The sequence below is a fragment of the Thalia democratica genome, chromosome 9 (assembly GCF_965202585.1).
Source record: "Thalia democratica chromosome 9, ktThaDemo2.hap1.1, whole genome shotgun sequence".
NCBI lineage: Eukaryota > Metazoa > Chordata > Thaliacea > Salpida > Salpidae > Thalia > Thalia democratica.
Window position 1 is genome coordinate 21,912,758 of NC_139173.1, and position 20,890 is coordinate 21,933,647.

The window sequence follows — 20,890 nt, forward strand, 5'->3', positions numbered from 1 at the left end:
TAACTATCATATTTTTTATAATATATACTTTGTATTACAGTTTACTACTTTACGCTTGAGAATAATTTGCGTTGACAATGTTAAAGAAAAAAATTTTAGTTTGATTTTCAAACTTTAAACAACTTTTTTAATCAAAACAGTAAAGTATTATAAAAATACGTTACGTTGCAGTTATTTTATTACTGAAATTAAAAAATATCTATTTCCTTCAACAATTGTACTTTTAGGTATTTTTATAACAAAAAAAAATTATAATCATTTAATGGCATTCTTTCAGAAACAAGTTATTTCAAAAATATTTCTTAACATAGAATACAGTGCAATACAGGTGAGTGAAGTTTTGTATGTACACGTTGTAATAAGTATTAGTTGAAGTAAACGCCGTTAGTTGAAATAAAGTTTTAGCACAAGAACATCTGTGGTAAATATATATATATATATATATATAAATATATATATATATATATATATATAATTTATTGAAATGGCGATTTTAAAGATTCTGGAACATATGTTTCATAAAGCTTTAATTTTTCATAAAGCTTTAATCATCAGCCAGTTAAATTCAAAATAAAAAGCACTGTACTAAACAAAGATACAAAAGTTATGCAAAAAAACAAAAAACAGTATGACGTAATATTGTACATTACAAATATTCAGTACAAAAATCGATCTAATTATGAAAAATTAAAGCTTTATGAAACATATGTTCCAGAATTTTTAAAATCGCCATTTCAATAAATTATTTAAAAGCCCTGTATAAACATTAACCTTTTTATAATTAACTCAATTAACTTTAAACAGTTGAGAAAGCTGAACTCCTTCAGGAGCCAGGCAAGCAAGGAGGCCCAGCAAAGCTGCACCGACATGGTAGAAACCTGCACAACGACACCCGTGTCCCCCTCCAACCAAATACTGGATTCCTACCAGGCCGTGACCGACGGGCTGACGCTCGCGTCGAACGGGGAATTTTTGTGGGGGTTTTCCGAGGGGAAAATTGTGCTGTACTTCAGCGTGATGGCCCTCCTGTGGTTCTACGACAAGAGGCTGGAGAGGGAGCACAGGAACCGGGAGATGGAGCTGGAAGTTGTGGAGAAGAAAGCTAGTTCAGTTTTTCTGTTTTATTTATGTGTATTTTCGTTCTAGTGGTTAACTAAATATAGTTTAGATAAAAAATAAAAAACAAAAATTTAACTGCTAAGAAAATTTTTCAAATAATTTATTCTGTTTATGTATTTTTTATAATATAAATAAGAAAAAACATAAGTTGTAACAAAGTTTAAACTTTCTTTATTATCATAGTTTTTCTATATTTTATTTAAAAGAAAAAAAAATCTGTTATTATATGTATATGTTTCAAAAATGTTTTTATCTAACTGGTTTTGCCATTTTCTTTAAATGTGATGTTTTAATGTCTTCTACCTAACCCATTTCTAAGCCAGGGGTCGACAAACTGCGTCCCGCGATAGCCTTTTTAGCTAAAACAACAAAAAATAAAATTTAAAAACTTGTTGTGAAAAATACATTTAGGCTTTTAAAATAATAGTTAATAACTTCTAATGCCATGTAGTTATATGTTTTTTTCACATTTTAGTTTCAAAAAACATTTTTTTATTGATTACTACAACTATTTTAAATAACTAAAGCCTGTGGAAGACTAGTTGTTTGTTTATTTTTACTACACAGTGCTGTTTGCGAGCAAATTTTTCAGCAAAACTGGCCCTTTACTTGTAAAAGGTTGTCAATCCCTGTTTTAAGTATTAAAGATGTCAACTCAAAGTGTAGATGAAAATTATTTTAAACTTTTTATATAAGTTGATACTAACTTAAAGGTAACTTTGAGAAAAACAAAAAGTACCTAAATAAACACTTACACATTTTTAAGAACAGTAAAGTATAAACAAAGAAATAAGTATTTGATATTTGATGATATTTAAGTAACTTTAAAAAGTGTTTTTGATATTTGCAAAAATAGAATTACTAACAATTTCAATTTATTAAGAATGTTTTCTGACTGGATTTGTATACTGGCTGCCAAATGTTTTGGTTTTTATACTATACTTCATTGCATAAATTAAATGTTGTCTAATCAAATTAAAAAATAATCCTTTTAAATTGTACAGTTAATCTTTTTAAAATTATACACAATTGTTTACAGATTAAAGACTTATACGGCCCATTGTATGGCAACAGACTCGTAAGAGTAACAGCTTACCAAGCAGCTCTAGGACAATATAACAATGTCGGTGAGTATTTAAAAGCAGCAGAGGAATTTAAAAACCCTGAAATGATTCTTAAATGGAGGAACTATTATCATACTTTTATACTACCACTCGACGAAAAGGTTTTTTAACAAAACATCGAAAAATATTTTTGTATTTTAACTTTTAACATAGAAATAAAAAACTTTCTTTAAAAAATTTTTGTAATACTTTTCTACAATAAATTAACGTTATACTGTGCATTTAACAATTGTACAGGCTGAAGAGTTGATACTAAACATGGCTCATTTGATTGCAGACGATGGGGACCTGCCTAAGGAGTTTATTGAATTTTTACAAAACTTTGCTCGTTTCAAGTTCATAATGGAAGTGAGTGTTTTACTTAGTTATGGATGAAATGAATTGCGTAAAGTTAAAGAAAACATAAAGATTAGATTGAAATCAAATTAACACACATTTAAGAACTCAATTTGATTTTTAAAATAAGCTCTTATTCTAAGTTTAAATAACTAGATTATTATTAAAAAAAAATCATAAAACTGATAAATTTATTTTGCTATTTACTTATTGTAACCATTTCCTAGTATTTTTTTAAATAAAATATACTTAATTATGGAAAACTATATCAGTATAACAAATTCAGTTAGCAAAAAGTCAGCGAAATTGCTTTTTAAAAGGAAATCAGTATATAACTCAAAAAAGTTAGGTACAAACGTTTTGTATTAATTTTGTTCGAAGTTAACTTGATGTTTCAAAAAAGACGAAACTTAATTATATATTTAAGTTATTTTTTTGGTTTGAAAATAACATTTTAAGCTTCATAGTATTTATTTTAATGTTTTTCCTAAACTATTAAACTTTGTTACATTTATCATAAAAACTGTAGATACACAGTGAAACTTTGTTATTAAAAGGAAAATATTTGTTGAACAATAATTATTAAAAAAAACAATTTAATAGTAATAGTTTACAAGTTTTTATGTATAGACTGACATTTTACAAAAAAAAAATAAATTCATATAGCAACTTTCAAACTACCACAATTTTTTTGGCAATTGATCAGATAATTAGAGGTTATTCACACCACATTTACACCATGCTGTACCACACTTGAATTAAGATAAGGTTAAATAAGAACAAATTTGTATGTAGTAGTCTGCTTAAAAAATGTTGAAATATATTACTTATGATAAAAAGTATAATACCAATAAACTTATTTAACTTTACAAACTTATATACAGAATTTTTCATTAATTGTTTATAACAGCACAATATAAAGTAATGAGTTTGCTTTCTGAAATAAATCTAACTTTCACTTTAGCTAATTTAGCATGGGTGTTTAGTTACATACGAAAATGGTTACGTAATTTACTTTTGTTAAAGTAATTTTTACTTGCCAAGCAATCTTGTGTTTCAACACAATTACATTTAGCGATAACTCTGTTACTTATGTTAATTAATTTAAGCAAACTATTCTTGTTAGTCTTAATACGTTATGAAATACAGCACGGCTTAGATTGTACAATAAAATTAATCTTGTCTACAAAGTATATGAAACATCTATCTAAAGTATGTTTAATACTTATTATCTGCAACTATTTTATCTAAAAAAGTTAGTGATAAGTTGATTTAAGAGAAGTATAGCGTGAACTAATTTAAATGACAAACTGTTTATATCGTAATCTTTATTTTGATAGTTTTTTAACGTTTTATAAGCTTTTATTTAGTCTATAATTTAAAGTTTAAACAGTCATATTAACTTTTGATTTAGATTTTATTAGTTTTGTCTATCAACTTTGGCGGTTTTTTGTTTAAAATTAGTACTAAGCATTTTCCAATTCAATAAAAATATTTATTTGTTTTACAGTATTATTAGTTTTTTGTCTAAAGTTTAAATGGCTTACATTTTTCATAACTTTTTTCAGCTTAAATTAACTTCTTTATAGTATAAAACATAATGAAATATTTTAATTTTTACTTTTTTTATTGAAATTAATTTAATATTCATAAGTTCAAGCATATAGAAAAATTTTAATTAAATGTAAACCATTAAATAGGTTAATTTTTTTTTAAACTACGCTTAATTGGTTTAAAAAGTTATATAAATTCTGCTAACCGTATGGAAAGGTCACTCAGTAACAAAAGCATTAAGTAATTATTATGCTATATTTTTGAATTTAATTTTGATTTAAATAAATAAAATAATTTACTTACGTAATATATATATATTTTTTTTTTTCACTAATAAATAGAAATGTTTAAATAAAAACTTATATTACTAACGTATCTAAAACCTTTCAGATAGCAATTAAGACTGCTTTCTAAAAGTTTTTAATGCAATTCATTTCTATATGGAATATTTGTAAGCAATAAGCTATAAAACAGTTTCTAATATTCTTTACTACTTTCATTAAAATATTCAATACAGAATATGTATATGTACACTTTCTATCTTTAAAATAATATACATAACTTTGCTTAAAGCAAAGACTAAGTATTTTAAAGTATTTTAAGTTAGTCTAAGAATAGGCACAATTAGACTAAGACGCACGACAAATAACACCAGTCCTGTGGTTAACCACGAATTTAAACAAATTTGTTTAAATATAAACTAAATCAAACGTTTGCCAATTTTAGATGTAGATTACAAGTTCAAAGCATACCCGAATAAAATGATGCTATTACAACTAAAATAACATAATAAATAAACGAGTAGTAATCAAGTATTATATTTCAAAATAAAAATTACTTTCAGAAATATATGATACAATATTTTTTTGTTGAATTTAAAGTCAAGTTGTTAAAATTAAATAAAGCAACTAAACTGCGTATGCTTATAAATGTTGTAAACTATAATATCTCTAAATTTTTTGCTTATAAATTTAGGGGTTTATAGAAACTATCGATCAAACACTGTTACCTTAAACGTAAAGAGCAACATAACAACTAGCAATGTATTTTCGGAAATTTAATTTAAGGTATACATAATAAACTTTAAAATAATTAAATTTTACATAAATATTGTTAAGCAGGATTGGAAAAATACCAACGGAAGCCTGGAAACGTGTGAAGAGATGTGTGAATCTGATTTCTTGATGGAAACGAACCATGGATGCGAGAACGACAAGATACTGAGCCTGGTTGCGAGCAAGTACAAAAAGCTGAGGTCGCGCCAAAAGTACTTGTCGCTGGAAGCAAACGAGAACGAGTACAAATCGAAATACATCACAAAAATTTTCAGTCGATAATAAATGATTTAATGTTAGCGCAAGTAGGTAGTTCGTAAAAAGTAAAATGTAAAAGGAATAACAATAATTTAAATTTTTAAGTTATGCTTAGAAGTCAGATTAAAGTGAAATGTAGCAAGGTAAGGTAAAATATTCACTTTTTAGTTTTATCTAATAACATACTCTGATAATAATTGGTTTAAGTTTGTGTTATTAATACTTGATTATTGACAAAATTTTAGTATTAAATTTTGATGATAGCAGGGTTTTCCAAACTCATTTTTACAAACGCATCAATGACAGAATTTAAAAGATATTTGCTTCCATTTATTTGACATCGCCCCCGTTTTAGTAAATTACCCATTTACATTTTTATCCGCTTTACTGATTAACGCCCCTTGATAGCAATATTGCTCACTTTCGGAAGCTCTAGTTTAGAACAAGTATTGAAGCAAAATTTATTAAAGAATAATGTACTTATGCAGAATAGTATGCACAAAATACACTTTACTGTACATAAAATCGTTGAGCATAACTTAAAACGTTTCTAGTTGAAGTTTATACCTTTTAACTTTTTTTAAAATTCAAAATTAACTTTCACAAGTTGTAAAGTAAGTTTTATAACAAAGACAAGTTTTTAAATAAAGAGTTTACTAAAATATGTCGTGTGCGTGCACAGGACATATAAATAATTTCATAACAACATAATAGTTTACTGAAACTGATGCTATTTTGAATTTACGTGTGTTTATTGTTTTATGCTAGTTTAAGTAAATTAGTAAAAATTTGCTCTACATACCTTTTAATTTTAGTTTTAATTTTTTGATTGTTTTTTAATATGTTTGTTATTTATAGAATCTTAAACTATTTATTCTGTAACATACTTTTTGTATTAATTTTTATAAAAAGTTTATTCTTTTTAATGAAACGTTGAATCATTTAAGTTTGGATAATATGTTTGATTTTTTTATCTTTATTGTTATAATTTTCTAAACTTATTACAACAGTAAATACAACTTGAATATTATAAGCTACTTTGACTTGAAAATTTATATAACAACGCTACCTAAACTTGAAATTTTTTTTAGTAAAAGTCTATTAAGAATTATTCTACACAATGACAATACTTAAAACTAAAATTATAACTTAACAAAGTGTTTCATGCGCTTAGGCAATTATCACCTATAACAAACTCTTTAAAGCAAGATGGACAAAGCTATATATAAATAAACTTACGCTTAAAAGTAAAACTAATTAGTATTACTTAATATTACTTAATGATAGTATATATAGCTTTGTCCACCTTAATTTATAGAGTTTATAAAGGTCATTATTACTTAAGTGCATGAAACACTGTGTTAAGTAATAAGCTCTAAGTTTAAAATTTTATCATTATTATTACTTATTTGCTTCTTACCAGCTTAGCACTATATTTTAGAATAAAAACTTGTTTTAAAAGTTACTAAAAACTAGTCATGAGTCCTGATGATCGAATTGGTATGATCAAACCTTGTAAATTTATATTTTGATAGTTTTATTTAGTAAACCTATCTTTTAAATGCTACCTTTTTTCTAAGTTTTAATGTTGTTAAAACTGTTATAAAATTTAAATAAGCATGTTTTAATTTCAGTTTAAATATAAAAGTAATCGTACCTTATTCTTTTACTTTATTGTAATTTAATGGTATAAAAGTTTTGCCGTATAAACTGTTTCATCGTATTTCATTTTTAGAAATTTTAGTTAAAATAGCTTGAAAGCGAGATACTAAAATGAAAAACCTAATACCAGTGTTAACCAGGAGATAAAATTTTGCATATGAACTCAAATTAGTCTGCAGATTTTCAAGTACTCAGACTTGTTTGTTTTATAAAAACTTACGCACGACGAATTTCAAAGAATTGTAGCAGAAGTTTGTAAAAATAAGTAAATGTTGTTTTCTTTTATAATGAAGTCATTAAATGAAATTTTCTCCGTTTATTTTAAACAATAAGTTATGTTAAAGTTTGGGTTAATTCATTTTAAACTTCTATTCAGGTAATTTAGTTTAAGAATTTTTTTTAGTTTAATTATGCTTTTATTAAATGAATGTATGAAAAACATTTTGAAATGTAAAAAATCGAAGTAAATATTGACCTAGTAAAGGCATTAATTCCTGCAATATAAAATACTCACGAACATTTGCGTAAATAATGTTTTACCTCATTCAAATAGAACATCTTATATATTAAAGTTTATTTAACTCTGATAGTTAAGCTGTTTTTTTTAGAAATTAAACGTTTATTTTTTATATAAAAGCTTGTTTGAAAAAATTGTTCCTTATAATTTTTTATAGCTTTTTATTAGATAACTACCTTTAGTTGAGATTAAGACAAGTTTGTTAATTATTAGTGTATTTAAAAAAAAACATTAACGAACTTTGCCTTAAAATACTTTTAGTATTAAACATGTCACATAACTTTACACAAAACTAATAACATCTACCTACTTTATTAGTTACAAAAATCTGTCAACAAAGTAAAACTAGCATATTATTAATGAAATCGATAATGTTTGTTACACAATAACATTACATTCGAATACAATAACTATTTTTTGACGAATAAAGTTTTAAGTTTAACGAGCAAAATGTTATATTTTAATTAGTATATCATTCTTAATTCAAAAAATTCTAACAAATAAAACCATGTTTAAACACAACCATACTTTTAACCAACAAAGCCATATTTTTAACGAATATAATGTTATTTCCTATAATTATATTGTATAACGTATACAAAAAAATTTTAAGCAAAAAGAAACATTTATTACAATCCTATTCTAGCAAACAACATCATACTTTTAAATAACAGAGTTAAACTTTTAACAAAGGCATTCATTCGTAACTTTAACAAGCTTATTGAAACTGTTTGACGAAACAAATCACAATTTGAACAAACTCTGTTGAACAACAAGCCATACCAGTAAGTTGTATTTATAACCAAATTTAGAAGAATTAAAAAAAAACTATTCTAAATTTTAGTCAATAGGTCTAAAAAGGTCCTAACTAAATAGGTTTTATAGATTTTTTTATGTAAATTATTTTTTTTTAGTAAAATGTATATTCAAAAAAAATACAAATTTTATTTAACTTTAGATTTTTAGGTTATCAAAACAATGTTTCACTCGAATAAAATAATTCAAACGAGATTCTCAGTAAAAAAATAACATCTGTAAAAAAAAACTACATATTTTATTATTCAACTGAGGATCTCGTTTGACTTAATTTTTTTAAAGGATTGACACATTGTTTTGATAATAAAAGTATAGTGTTTAAAAATTTTAAGTAATTACTCTCCTTTTATTAAGTTCAGAACTTTTATTGTAATCTTAAAAGCAAAAAGTACACACGTTTTATTTAGTATGAATTCGTTGTGAAAGTATTTTAGCTATTTTGAACAGAAAACTAGGTTTATTATTAAATTGCTGTGTCTTACAACAGACGACATAAACATTAAGTTTTTTAACAGTCTAAGTTTATATACCAAAATTTAAAATCACAATATCTTAAGCTCCGAATTAGTTCAAGCTTATTTTAGTCAGCAACTTCAAAAAATTTCCGAGTTAAAAATTTTACTGTACATGTGAATATGTGTACAATGTTCAACTCTGAATTTTTCACCTACAATTACAAAACCTAGTAAAGTTAGTACACGCCAAAACTTAATTTATATTTCCAAATAAACTTATCTGTTTGTTAGCTTTTTATCACCGAAAATGTTAGTTGACTTTCATCCTATTGATTTCGACTGTATGATGCACACGGAAGGTGGGAGCGAGAAAGTTTCTTTATTAACGTGCAAGAGACAGACTACATCGACCACCTGATGGCCATAGCGGCCAAAAAGTATTTCTTGAGATTCAACCGTGACGTCATTCCCGGACCCCCATACGTCAATTCCCCGATTGACGGCACCCGTCGTCTGGTAACGATAAACACGTGCGGTCAGTACCCGCAGTTTCTTATAAATTTAGGCTTTCTGAAAAGTTTGGATTATCGTGATAAAAAAAAAAACTACTAGTTCTGTAAAAACAGTTTCCTCCTCATTTGTCTTTTATTTGTCCTTTTCATAAAGTTTAAAATAAATGTTAACTTTAAAAGTTTCGTGATTTTTGCGCCTTTACAAAATATACGACACATTTCCGTCTTTGGAAGTATTTTTGTTAAGTACTTGATAAAATTATAGGAAGTTTTCGCAAAAATAGAAATTTTCGCCGAGAGAAAAGCCAATTTTCTCAAATCATATCTGCATAAAAGCTTAGTTTTGTTAATTCAGGGGCCTTACGAGTAAAAGTAAGCCAGACCCTTGGCCGGGGTTTTTTATAATAAAAATTTACAAGTAATAAGGGTTTCTTATAGAATTACGATGAAACAACATCTTTGAGTTGCTTTTTATAAAGTTATGAAGTTTTACAATTGTTACGTCATTTTGTGATTCTCGTCAAGTTAGAAGCTAAGTCAATAAACCCTAAAAATCGTACAGTGAACTCTTCACCCGACTCAAGCTCTTTAGGTATCCTAAATCTGGAGAAAGTTGCCCCAAAACGTGCCCCCTTTAAGTCCCTCGAGTACTCCACATTACGGGAATTCCCGAAATATCAAATCGTTGTTGAAAAGGTATTAGTGTCGTTTTGTGTATTTTTATGTAGTACAATTTACAATGAGGCAATAAGTATTGTTGTGACTATTTACTCGTTTAAACTTTACTTTAATGTAAATACTTTATTTAAGTTAAAACTAATTTCTCTTATCGAGAGTTTCAAATACTTAACAAGTTAATTAGCATTCTTACTTTTAAAAAAGTTTGGTGTTTTATACAATTCGTTACTGAACTTATTGTATTTAGATATTAGTTTATATACCAGATATCAGATTAAGAAGTATGTATACAATTACTCATTGATTTAGTAGTGCAGTAATAGTGTTGTAATATTTAACTTTTACCTAATCGTCCGTTTAATATGTCCTTCACCCGACGTAGCCACTTTTCCAATGGTTATAGTTCTAACAACGATGTCATTAAGTTGATTATTTTGTCCTTTAATTAAAATTTCTATAACAAAATTTTTTTTAGTTTAATACACGTTTAAAATTATTTTCGTTAAAAACTAAAAAGTTGCTTGTTTTACAAATGTAATTTCTAAGCTACTGCAGTTTGTCGACGCCTGATGTAGAATTTTTCTCGTACAATTAATGCAAACTGCAAATAATTTATAAAAACATCTTAGGTAACTAAAAAGAATTATAAAAAAAAATAATTTAACAGGTAAAAAAAAAATCAAGTTTTTTATTTCTCAAAAAACATTCTAAATTTTATTCAAATAAAAACTTAAGAAGATATTTTTGGTTGGCGTGGAATAAAATTTTGAATATACTAACTGCATAAAAAATAATGATAAATAAAACGAATTCGTAATCTTTTATATATCAATAAATCGGATTAAAACTATAAAGAAAAAAAAAGTAAATTAATTTTAAACAAACAATTTGTACGTTTATATATTTTTTGCTAGTTTAAGATATAAACATTTATTAATTAATTGTTTATGTTTAATATCGTATTGCTATAGCTTCAGTAAAATTTTTTTTAAAATAAATATTTAAAAAATTAAACAAATAATAACTTAAATTGAAATAAATTTAAAATTAAAAAAAAAGTTTTACTGTGCTTTCTTACTTATAAAAACTATCTTCATTAAAATTAATTATTTATTAACTCGCTAAATTGTTTAACCTGTTTTATATTTAGTTACTATATGTAAAGTAGACTACATTTAGTATACTAACAAAAAAAAATCAAGTATTTTTTTCAAAAAAAAAAAAAAAAACATTAATAAAACAAATTTTTAAAATAAAAAAATGTTTTATAATTATAAATGAATCAGTTTTACCAAAATTGCAGGCTGGTGGATAAGTTTTGGTACACAACTCAATAGACATTTTGGACTATTTATAATAAGACTAAGTTACCATGAATAAGTTGTAAACAAAGTTTAAATACAGAACAAATTAGAATAATTTTAATTAACTATCAACAACTTCAAGACAACAGCTCACCACACAAAAAATAAAAATGATTCCTCCTTCTAATGCTACTATCACTCCAGATTCTGATGTTGTAAGTAAATTAAAAAAATTTTTAGAGTTTTTTGGCTTGTAATTATCTGTTTAGTAAACAGCTATTTTTGTTACACTTTTTATAGTATTTTTTGTTTTGTTCTAAACATGTTATAGCTTTTATTTAGTCATTGGTTTATTTAAATTTGTACCAGCTAATTATAAATCACTTTGGTGGCAGTGATGACATGATTGGATTGTTAATGTAATTTTTTTGTTGCAGCATTGGCAGATACTTATAGCAGATTTGAGCTTATATTTTTTTCTCACATTTCATTGTTTTTAGAGCTGAAATTTTAGGGGAGTATTTTCCAAACAACATGTCACCAAGGATTTTTTTTAGTTAGAATAGACTGTTTTTATCTCTTAGTTAGTTATATTTTTCAAAGGGACAAGTAGAATTACACAAATTTAAAAAAAAATGTATGTTGTTAGAAATGGAGAGTAAGACTGATTTTTTTCTGCCATAATAAATAATTCTTTTTTTTTTTAATAAAATAGGTTTAGTCTTAAATTAAAAAAAAAAGTTAAGGACATAGAGGCTTCAAAGATTTTATTTTACTAAATCTAATATTGGTTTGTATATAAACGGTAATTACCTAGGATGATGTCACCCTAATTATAAGCTGAAATTATATTATATCTTATGTCTTTCTTGACAATAAATTAAGGTTAACAGTCAATGTTTTAAGCCAATAAAGTTTAATCTAAAAAGATGCTTTGTTTTAAATAAGCTATATAAATACATAGTAAGAATTAAATTTAATTATTATAGATTAAAATATTTAATAAGTTTCATTTTACAATATTGTATTGGAAGTAAATTATTGTTATAATCCCTTTACATTGTATAATAAAAGCATAAAAACAGTTAAATATTAAGTTTTATAAGTTTATGATATATGAGTTTCAGTTTATTGTGTATTTATAAAATATAATAATATAATGCAATTTAAGCTTGATATTGGTTGGCTATCATTCTAGGTAATTATTTGTTAAAGTTTAAAGTATAATTCAGTTTATAAAGAATATAAAAAGTATAATTATTTTTTGAGATTAAATATTTTTGTAAAAAAATTCGAATACTAATGTATGGACCAAATTTGTTCTTGTCAATTTTCTTATAAGTTTAAAAATTCAATAGTTTATTTTAGTTTATGTTTTGTCCATCATTTCTGTCTATTATTAGTATTGTTTGAACTTTTATCTGCAAAAATAAATCAAATAAAATTTTATGAAAATGTAAAATATTACTAAATTACTAGCAAAAAGAAGGTTAATGAACGTGCTACACTTCTTGTCAGATGACAGTTAGAGTTCAGTTTGTGGCCTGATGGTTTAGGGGATCTAATAAGGGCTTCTAAAACTTTTTGAGTAAAAATTTGCAAGATCAAAAGCTAGTAGTCACAGATATAAAAAAAATTCTGAACACTACCAATTTTATGGCAAGTTACTGCAAATATATTTATAAAACTTGCAGTGATCATATATTTAAATTGTTGGCGTTGTTATAGCTTAAACACTTGCTTGGGGATTTGATCTTGATAATTTTCCCTCACTTTTTGGTTTTTATTGTTGAGATTATACCTTTGTGAGTTTTATGCAAATGAAAAGTATTTTTCAATTTTATTTAAAAGTTTGTTTTAGTTTTTTATTTATTTTGTTAACTATAAGTTAAACATTTATGGGAGAGTTAAAATTACACACTTGTTTTGTCCAGAAAACTTTTATTGTTTTAAAGGGTGTAGTAATAGACTTTTTTTTTTTCTAAAAATATAGTATACAATTAACAATTGATTTTTCAGTTCTAAATTAATCTATAAAAAAAATTGTCAGGTTGTACAATTTGTCTTTGGTTAGATCTATTACTTCAGAATGGCAATTTTATTTTACCTTGAAACCTGGATTTTGACATTTAAAAAATAATAATGGAATAGCTTGTAATTTGTTTAATTTTTGTTTGAACATAATGAAGTTTAGATTAGATAACAAGAAACTAATATATACAAATAATATTTTATTCAGAGTTTTATTTATTAAAATCACATTCAAAGTAGCACTACAATATCTTTTCTGTAACTTCATGATAATTGTATTTTTTTTTTTTTTATGAGACAAAAAAACTTTTACTATAGAAAACTTTAAAGTAAGTCATAAATGTTTTTCTAAAAAAACACTGGCTCAGCTAAAATTACTAAACTGTTTAACCTATAATTTAGAAGACATTTTTTAAAGGTTTTCAATATACAACTTTCATAACTATATGTGCAGAAACTCACCAAAATTAAGATTCTGGTTCTCAACTAGAACTATTCTCAAAAAAGAAGTGTATATAGATGATGTTGAGTAACACTAACAACTTTTGTATTTAAAAAATAAATAGTTAATGGTTAAGTTAATGTTTTTTATTGTTTAAGTTAGATGTACAAATATTATTACATCATTTAAATAGAATAATTTACTTCTTAAAACAAAGGCGTACTTAAATTTTCTACATTTAGCATCTAATAGGTTTAACATATTTAGAACTGTCTTAGTAATTTACACATTAAATGAGCAGTAACTAATACATATTAGTATCAATGAACAATTAAAACTTTGATTGTTAGTTATTATGTTTTTCTACTTACACTCAAAGGAGTAGTAGTCCTTAAATTTCAAAAAGTGTTCATCATAACAAATAAAATTTTGTCTGGTTATTGTGTAGCATTATGTTAAAAAAAAATTATAATATTTTGAATGTCTATTTCGATATAGCAAATATAAAAGCTTACTCAAATGAATCATAAAATTAGATTTAAAATATAAAAAATAGAGCATATCTTAACACTCAAAATCTAAATTATAAAAATAAGAAGTTCTAACATTACAGAAGCCAAAAGTAAAAGTAAATCAAAATGCATTTCAAGTTTAATTTTTTTAAAGTTTTTTTGATAAAATTCGGCTGAATGAGGCTAGTTTTCGATGCTAGTTATTTTGTTTATAACAGTAAAAAATCAGTACAAAATTAAACTTTTTTAGCTTATGTAACTTTATTGTTTATGAATACATTTAATTAAACAGATATTGTATGAAAGGGTAGAAGCGGATTTGCAAAAGCCTCATGGATCTGTAGTCGAGTTGTATTTAGGCGGATGTAAATTAAAAGATGTGAAATCATTAGCCAGGTTCACAAACTTACAAAGATTATGGCTTAATTCTAACAACCTCCGAACATTAAAAATAAAGCAAAAAAGTTTTTCTTGCATACGATCTAATTACAGGTAATAATAATGTAGTAGTTAGTTATGCTTAAAATTACAGTATGACTAAAAGTTCTTGTTATATTTTGTTTTCTATAAAAGTAGAGTTTTATTTCATATGCAAAGTTTTATAATTATATTAAAAAAGCATTTAAGGCCATAGGGTATGCCATGTTTTTTACAAGTTGATTTTATTTTATAAAGTTATTATTAAGCTCCAAGTTGCTTTTTACCATTAAAAAAAAATTCTAATTATTTTTTAAGATATGACAAGTCAAAGTGGGCCGCATAATATGTTCAAATGGGAAAGAAAAACTAAAACAGCAAAAAAAGACTATTTCATTTAAAATCCGTCTACTCCTACATTTTTCAAGCAATCTTTTTCGAAATTTTACAGTCTAATCTTTATACAATAACAAAAAAATGTTACTTTGAACTTTAAAATATTTTAAAGTAAAAATACTTTTTTTTGAAGACTAAAAGATTTTTTCTTTCTAATTTGTGTCGTAACATTTTTAGTTTTTTTAATTATTAAAATTCATAAATAACTATTTTTTCTTATTATATAAGTTAAATTTCCTGAATATTTGGAGAAGATTGCTTGAAAAATGAAGGATGAGATAGATGTTTAGTGATTTTCAAAATTTTTGAAAAATTGTCTCCAAAATTTACCGGAAACTTTTTACAAAAGTAAAATATCTCAAAAGTTAAATGATATTATCGAATTCTACAAAAAACTGGCTTGTAGTTTCTACTTAAAGCTTTCATATAAAAGCAATATTTAATTTTTGTAAAAAAAAGTGTTGGACTCCCCTATGGCCTTAATCAGTAAAGTTTTAAACTATTTTCAAAACTGATAAAAATAAAGCTCTTAGTTGTATTTTTTATTTGAAAATATCTTAAAACTTTATGCTAACTTTAGAGTATTTTTTTTCTTGCTAGAATGTTATATTTAATTGAATTATATATAAATGTTTTAGATTTCTTTAAAAGTTTGTTTTATTAACAATCTAAAAAAAACTACTCAATATTTATACTAATGTTATCTATCAAAACTAAAGACAGTTTGAAAGCTTATTACTTAAACAAACAATTTCCATTAGATATTAACTTATTTTCAGATCGTATTGTTAGAGCTAAGGTTAAAAATTTTATAATTTGGTTGATTAATTTTCAGAATAACAGAACTGCATTTGCAAAAAAACGAGTTAATTTCTATCACTGGTACTATTTCTCACTTACACAACTTGCAAGTTTTAATGTTGCACAATAACCAATTAAGCGATATCAAAGGATCTGTGAAAGAACTTTCTAGCATTTTTACTTTAAAACGTTTAAGTAAGTTCACTTATAATGAGTATTAATGTTTCTTATTTGTCACTTTTACATTTATTTATAGTTATTGCAAGTTCATAAATTTTCAAAGTTTATAACTTATTAACTAACACAACACATATTAATAGTGTTAGTTAAGGAAATTCTATTAAAATTTTTCAAGTATAATTTTTAAATTATAATTTTAACTCAAAACTTCCTGTGTTTTGAGATTTTGGTTCAAGTTATACGTTTATGATTACGTTATACGTTATGATTACGTTTACACAGACTTTTTCGGCAATCCATTAGCATTAGATGAAAACTACAGATCATTTATTATCTACAGTCTGCCTTCAGTTTCTGTGCTTGACAGGCGAAGTGAGTTTTTAAAACCTTAATTAAATGCATTCAGTTACCTTAATTAAATGCATTCATGAAACCAAGTTATACTTTCTTAAAGGCATTTTTTAAAATCCATAAGAATTTCTAAAAAAATAAGTTTTATGTTAAATGAATATTATATATATTTAAAACCGTTTTTTGTATTAAAAGTTTTATTATAAAAAAAACTAAACTGATGTTACAAAAATCTTATGAAATATTTACAAATATTTACTGGAAGTGTGTCTCATAATTTACATATTTTAGAAGATTATTTTTAATGAAATCACATTAAAAAAAAGTTGGGTTTACTTCATTAAAAATTACCCTTTAAGTATCAAAAAAGATTAATTATTAAATCCGACAAAAAATATATTTTTGCAAATAAACGTCTTTTTTCAGACGTAAGCATTGAGGAGCACATAGCCGCCGGTGAATTTTTCAAACCTTCCAAAACGAAAAATCAGGTGGCGTTTGGAAGACACGACACTGTCATCACCACCATACAAGCCAGCAACAACACATATCAACCTGCAAAAGCAAAAAAGGCGTTTCTGGGCAGGAGACCCACTTCACCAAGAAGACAAGTTAGATTTGCACGTGAAATTAGCAAAAACAACTTTTATCTTGTTGCCGTCTCGTGTATATTGTTTGCGTTATTAGCATTGCTTTATGCCAGAAATGAGTGTTTAGACTTTTTAAACCAAATCGTTGAAGCATGAAAACAGTTGTGTCTACTTATGTTTGTGTTTTCTTGTTTTTTTAATTTGTGTATAAGTTGCAAAGTGGCTAAAGAACTTGAATTCTTTCATTGAGGCCTATGATTTACAAAGAATAGCTGTATCACGGTTGACACTCAATTAGGGTAAGTCAGTGTATTTTAATTGTTTTTTGATTTTAAGTTTTAAAATATTCAGTTTAATTGAGTTTTTTCCAAATTGACAATGAATATTAAATTAAAAAAACTATTTTTATTACTAGTACTCAAGTTTTAAGATATTTTTAATTGTTTAAGGAGACAATAACATGCTTGCTCATAACTAATCTAAAATTGTAGGTTTATAAATTACTTTTTCGTAAAGACTATCAAAAGTTTACGTTTGTTAGAAATTTAGTGAATGTTTTCTAATCGTTTAAAAAATTGAGTTTAAACCATTCTTGTTTTTATGTAATTTTTATCACTTTTTGTGAGTTTCCTTAAATTTTCAGATCTTTTTTAAGAACACGAAATGTCATCACAAAACTTTCTTTAAATCATCTTTAGTTGTGCACAATGTGTTTTATGTAATAATTTGCCATATGTAGAAAAATCAATCCGTGCTTCTTTTAAAAGGTTGTCTAGCTGATAGCTTACACTGTTCATTCTTTCATCTTTAACTTAGCTCCATTCAACGTACACAGTTTGTCTTAAGTTTGTTTTTAGCGATTAGCGTTACACATTTCTTTCTTACATTAGCTTTGGTTTGGAAAGTTTTGAACCTTTAATTTAAAAATGAAATTCAGGGTTCGTGCACTTCAGGCTAAATCAGTTTTTTGAAAAAAAGTTGCATAATATCAGTTTTTTGCTTGAAAATTTTAGTATATGTCATTTCAAATGCTTAAAAAATTCTGAAATTAAAAATTATTTCAGAATAAATTTTATTTTTTGAGTTAATCTTATAAGGTGTGAAAATATTTCTAAATATAAATTTAGGTATTAAATGCAAAATCAGTCAGTGTTTGTAAAAAATAATGCTTACCTTTTGTTGAATCTCTAAAAGAATTTTAAGGATCTTTATTATTTTGTTTTGAGTAGATTATATACGTCTCAATTATAAAATTCATAAAAAAATGGAGTTCAAACATTACAGTTTAATGCAACAGCTTGTTTGAATTTGTTTACATCAGCTATGTTTTACAGAGCTTAGTTGGTTTAACTGTTTTAATTCCTAAATTAGAACCTTCATGCCAAATACATTTTGAATTAAAATCTTAGCAGTTTATTCATATATTTTACTGTACGTTTACTTAAAGTTATTAGAGATATTCACAATACTCAAACTTATCTTTAACGTTGAAGTTTCTATCCATATATTCGTAGTAGAATTATATTTTAAAAATTATTGAGATGATAGTAATTTTTATTTTATTTTTTTAATGTTTTAGTTTATTATAACACTTAGACAATTTTGATAAGCATAGTGAAGCTTAATTTAAAATAAAGTTTTTTATTTAATAAGTGATAAAAGCATGTATTTTAAATAACAGGTGTATAATAAACTTTTTTCGAATAGTTAATGCTTTTTAGTTTTAGTTAAATTACTATATTTAGTTAAGTGGTAGCATTATGTCAAAAGTTATAATTAAAACTTATTTCAATGATAGTTGCTTGATAAATAAAGAGTAATACTAAAGCAATCGATAGAAGTTGAAAAATAACTTTATAAAGTTTTTATTTTCTTTAATGTTGTTTTTGAGAATATTTTTTTCGTTAATTTACTAATTAAGACCCTCCGATACCCAAACTGACATCTAAAGGAGATTTTCCTTACTTTGAAGAAATATCAAGCTAAATCGGTCAAAATCAGGCTAAATTTAGAAAAATTCGCGCACGAACTTTGGAAAATACTTTGGAAATTTGAATTAGAAAGGTTGTATAAAGCATCACTGTTAAAACCAAATGGGTCGTTTTTGTTTCTTACTAAACCTGAATAATGCTGTATTTTAAATTTATTATTTTAAAAATTTAAATTTTGTGTTTAAAATAAGCATTTATTAGAGTACGAACTTCGCTTAAAAATTCTTAACATAAGTCAATGTACAGAGCGTACACAACATAAAAAGTCACAAATTGATAATATTTCGTTTTTATACTTTCTCGTAAAATATTTACAACTTTTATTCCAAATACATGATTTCTGAGAGGCTAAACCACAAAACCTTCTCTTTAAAATTTTAACTGTATCAAGGTTGCCACTTTACCTTGAAAAACCTGGAATTTGACAATTTAGGCAAAAATAATCTGGAAAAACCTGGAATTTGAGAAATTTTGAAAAAAACCTGGAATCTTGATCAAAAAACCTGGAATTTTTAATAGTTTTAACATTTTCAGTACTAAAATTTCAATTTAACACAAAAAATCTACTATATAAATAAGATTTTTTTGTCTTCATCAAAAATTTTCATTTAAAAACACATTTAAAGTAAGTTTATAGCATCTTTTAATTTTTTTTGTACTATTTAGCACAGTTTCTTTTATAGAAATTAACTTAAAACTAAAAATAGACCCAAAAATGTTTACTTTTAAAAACCTGGAAAAAACTTTTAAAAAACGAGTGGCAACCCTGACTGTATATAAACTACAGTAAAAACCAAAACTCAGTAAAGTTTATATATTGGTACAAAACTTTTAAATGCTATCAAAAACTACGCAAATAAATGTAAGAGTGAAATAAGGCGGTAAATTGGCTGTTAAAATTTTACAAACTTTTATTTATGTGGTGTTCGAATAAGGATACACAGTGTTGATTAAACAACTCTAAATAATATCTATTGGTAGAAAAGTCAAATTTTCCCGAAAAATCATATGTTATACCTTAATAAACGATAATACTAATTAAACTTTTATTGACAACAAGTCCTAAAAACCTGGTACCCAAGTTCAAATCCAGAAACATAATAATAAATAATGCAAGTTTTACGCGTATCCATTGTAAAAACTTAAATTTCATTCACATTGCTGTGTCCAATTGATTTCCAATATTAAAAAAGGTGGTTTATCATATTTTTTTTAACTTTGTGTATATTTATAACTTAGTTATTTTTTTGCTTTTAATTGTTATGGTATTTTTTTTACATGTTATACGTATGTTATAAACAATAAGCTTATTTTTATACTGTTTGATTCATTTAAATTTTTCCCTATCATTTACAACAATACTTGATATTTATCACTACTTTTTAAAGTTGCTATTTCTCTTTTTACCCTATTACTCATTATTTACTCTATTTACCCTATTACTCATTACCCTATCTTTAAGTAAATTACAAACAAATTACTATGTATAAGATATAAATCTAATTAAATTGTTTTAACTATATTGTGTATTAAAATAACTTATGCAATAACTTGTTGTTGAATGTGCCAAAATTTAGATTTATAAGTAAATCATTTTTCAGGTCAAAAAAACCACCAACAAGAAAAAGGTGCTCACAAACTACGAATTCACAACTTTCAACTGGTCGGGCCTGAACCGAAAAAACTGCCAGGAGGAAGAGAACCGGATAACCGTTTCTTACCACTGACATTCAATTTATTATTTTTTCATTGTTCTACGTGTACGCCATGCAATAAAACTCAAAAACAC

General features: G+C 25.1%; 2 protein-coding genes across 3 annotated transcripts; both read left to right on the forward strand.

Moving 5' to 3' along the window:
- Positions 1 to 231: 231 nt before the first annotated feature.
- Positions 232 to 10,064, forward strand: LOC145844262 (uncharacterized). Of its 2 annotated transcripts, XR_014370278.1 has the most exons (7): positions 232 to 328; positions 805 to 1,101; positions 2,159 to 2,344; positions 2,481 to 2,591; positions 5,255 to 5,493; positions 8,300 to 8,410; positions 9,971 to 10,064. XR_014370278.1 is itself a non-coding variant. In XM_082951643.1 (5 exons), the coding sequence occupies exons 1-5, from the start codon at positions 263 to 265 to the stop codon at positions 5,468 to 5,470; spliced, it is 876 nt and encodes a 291-aa protein (XP_082807769.1). In that variant the 5' UTR covers positions 232 to 262; the 3' UTR covers positions 5,471 to 6,206. The 2 variants fall into 2 exon arrangements, 1 of the variants encoding a protein (XP_082807769.1); XM_082951643.1 differs by lacking the exons at positions 8,300 to 8,410; positions 9,971 to 10,064 and having other exon boundaries at positions 5,255 to 6,206.
- A 1,464-nt stretch (positions 10,065 to 11,528) lies between these two features.
- LOC145843797 (leucine-rich repeat-containing protein 51-like) lies at positions 11,529 to 20,884 on the forward strand. The gene is made up of 6 exons (XM_082951027.1): positions 11,529 to 11,605; positions 14,668 to 14,867; positions 16,024 to 16,184; positions 16,452 to 16,541; positions 16,947 to 17,131; positions 20,703 to 20,884. The coding sequence occupies exons 1-6, from the start codon at positions 11,561 to 11,563 to the stop codon at positions 20,826 to 20,828; spliced, it is 807 nt and encodes a 268-aa protein (XP_082807153.1). The 5' UTR covers positions 11,529 to 11,560; the 3' UTR covers positions 20,829 to 20,884.
- The last annotated feature ends 6 nt before the right edge of the window (positions 20,885 to 20,890 follow it).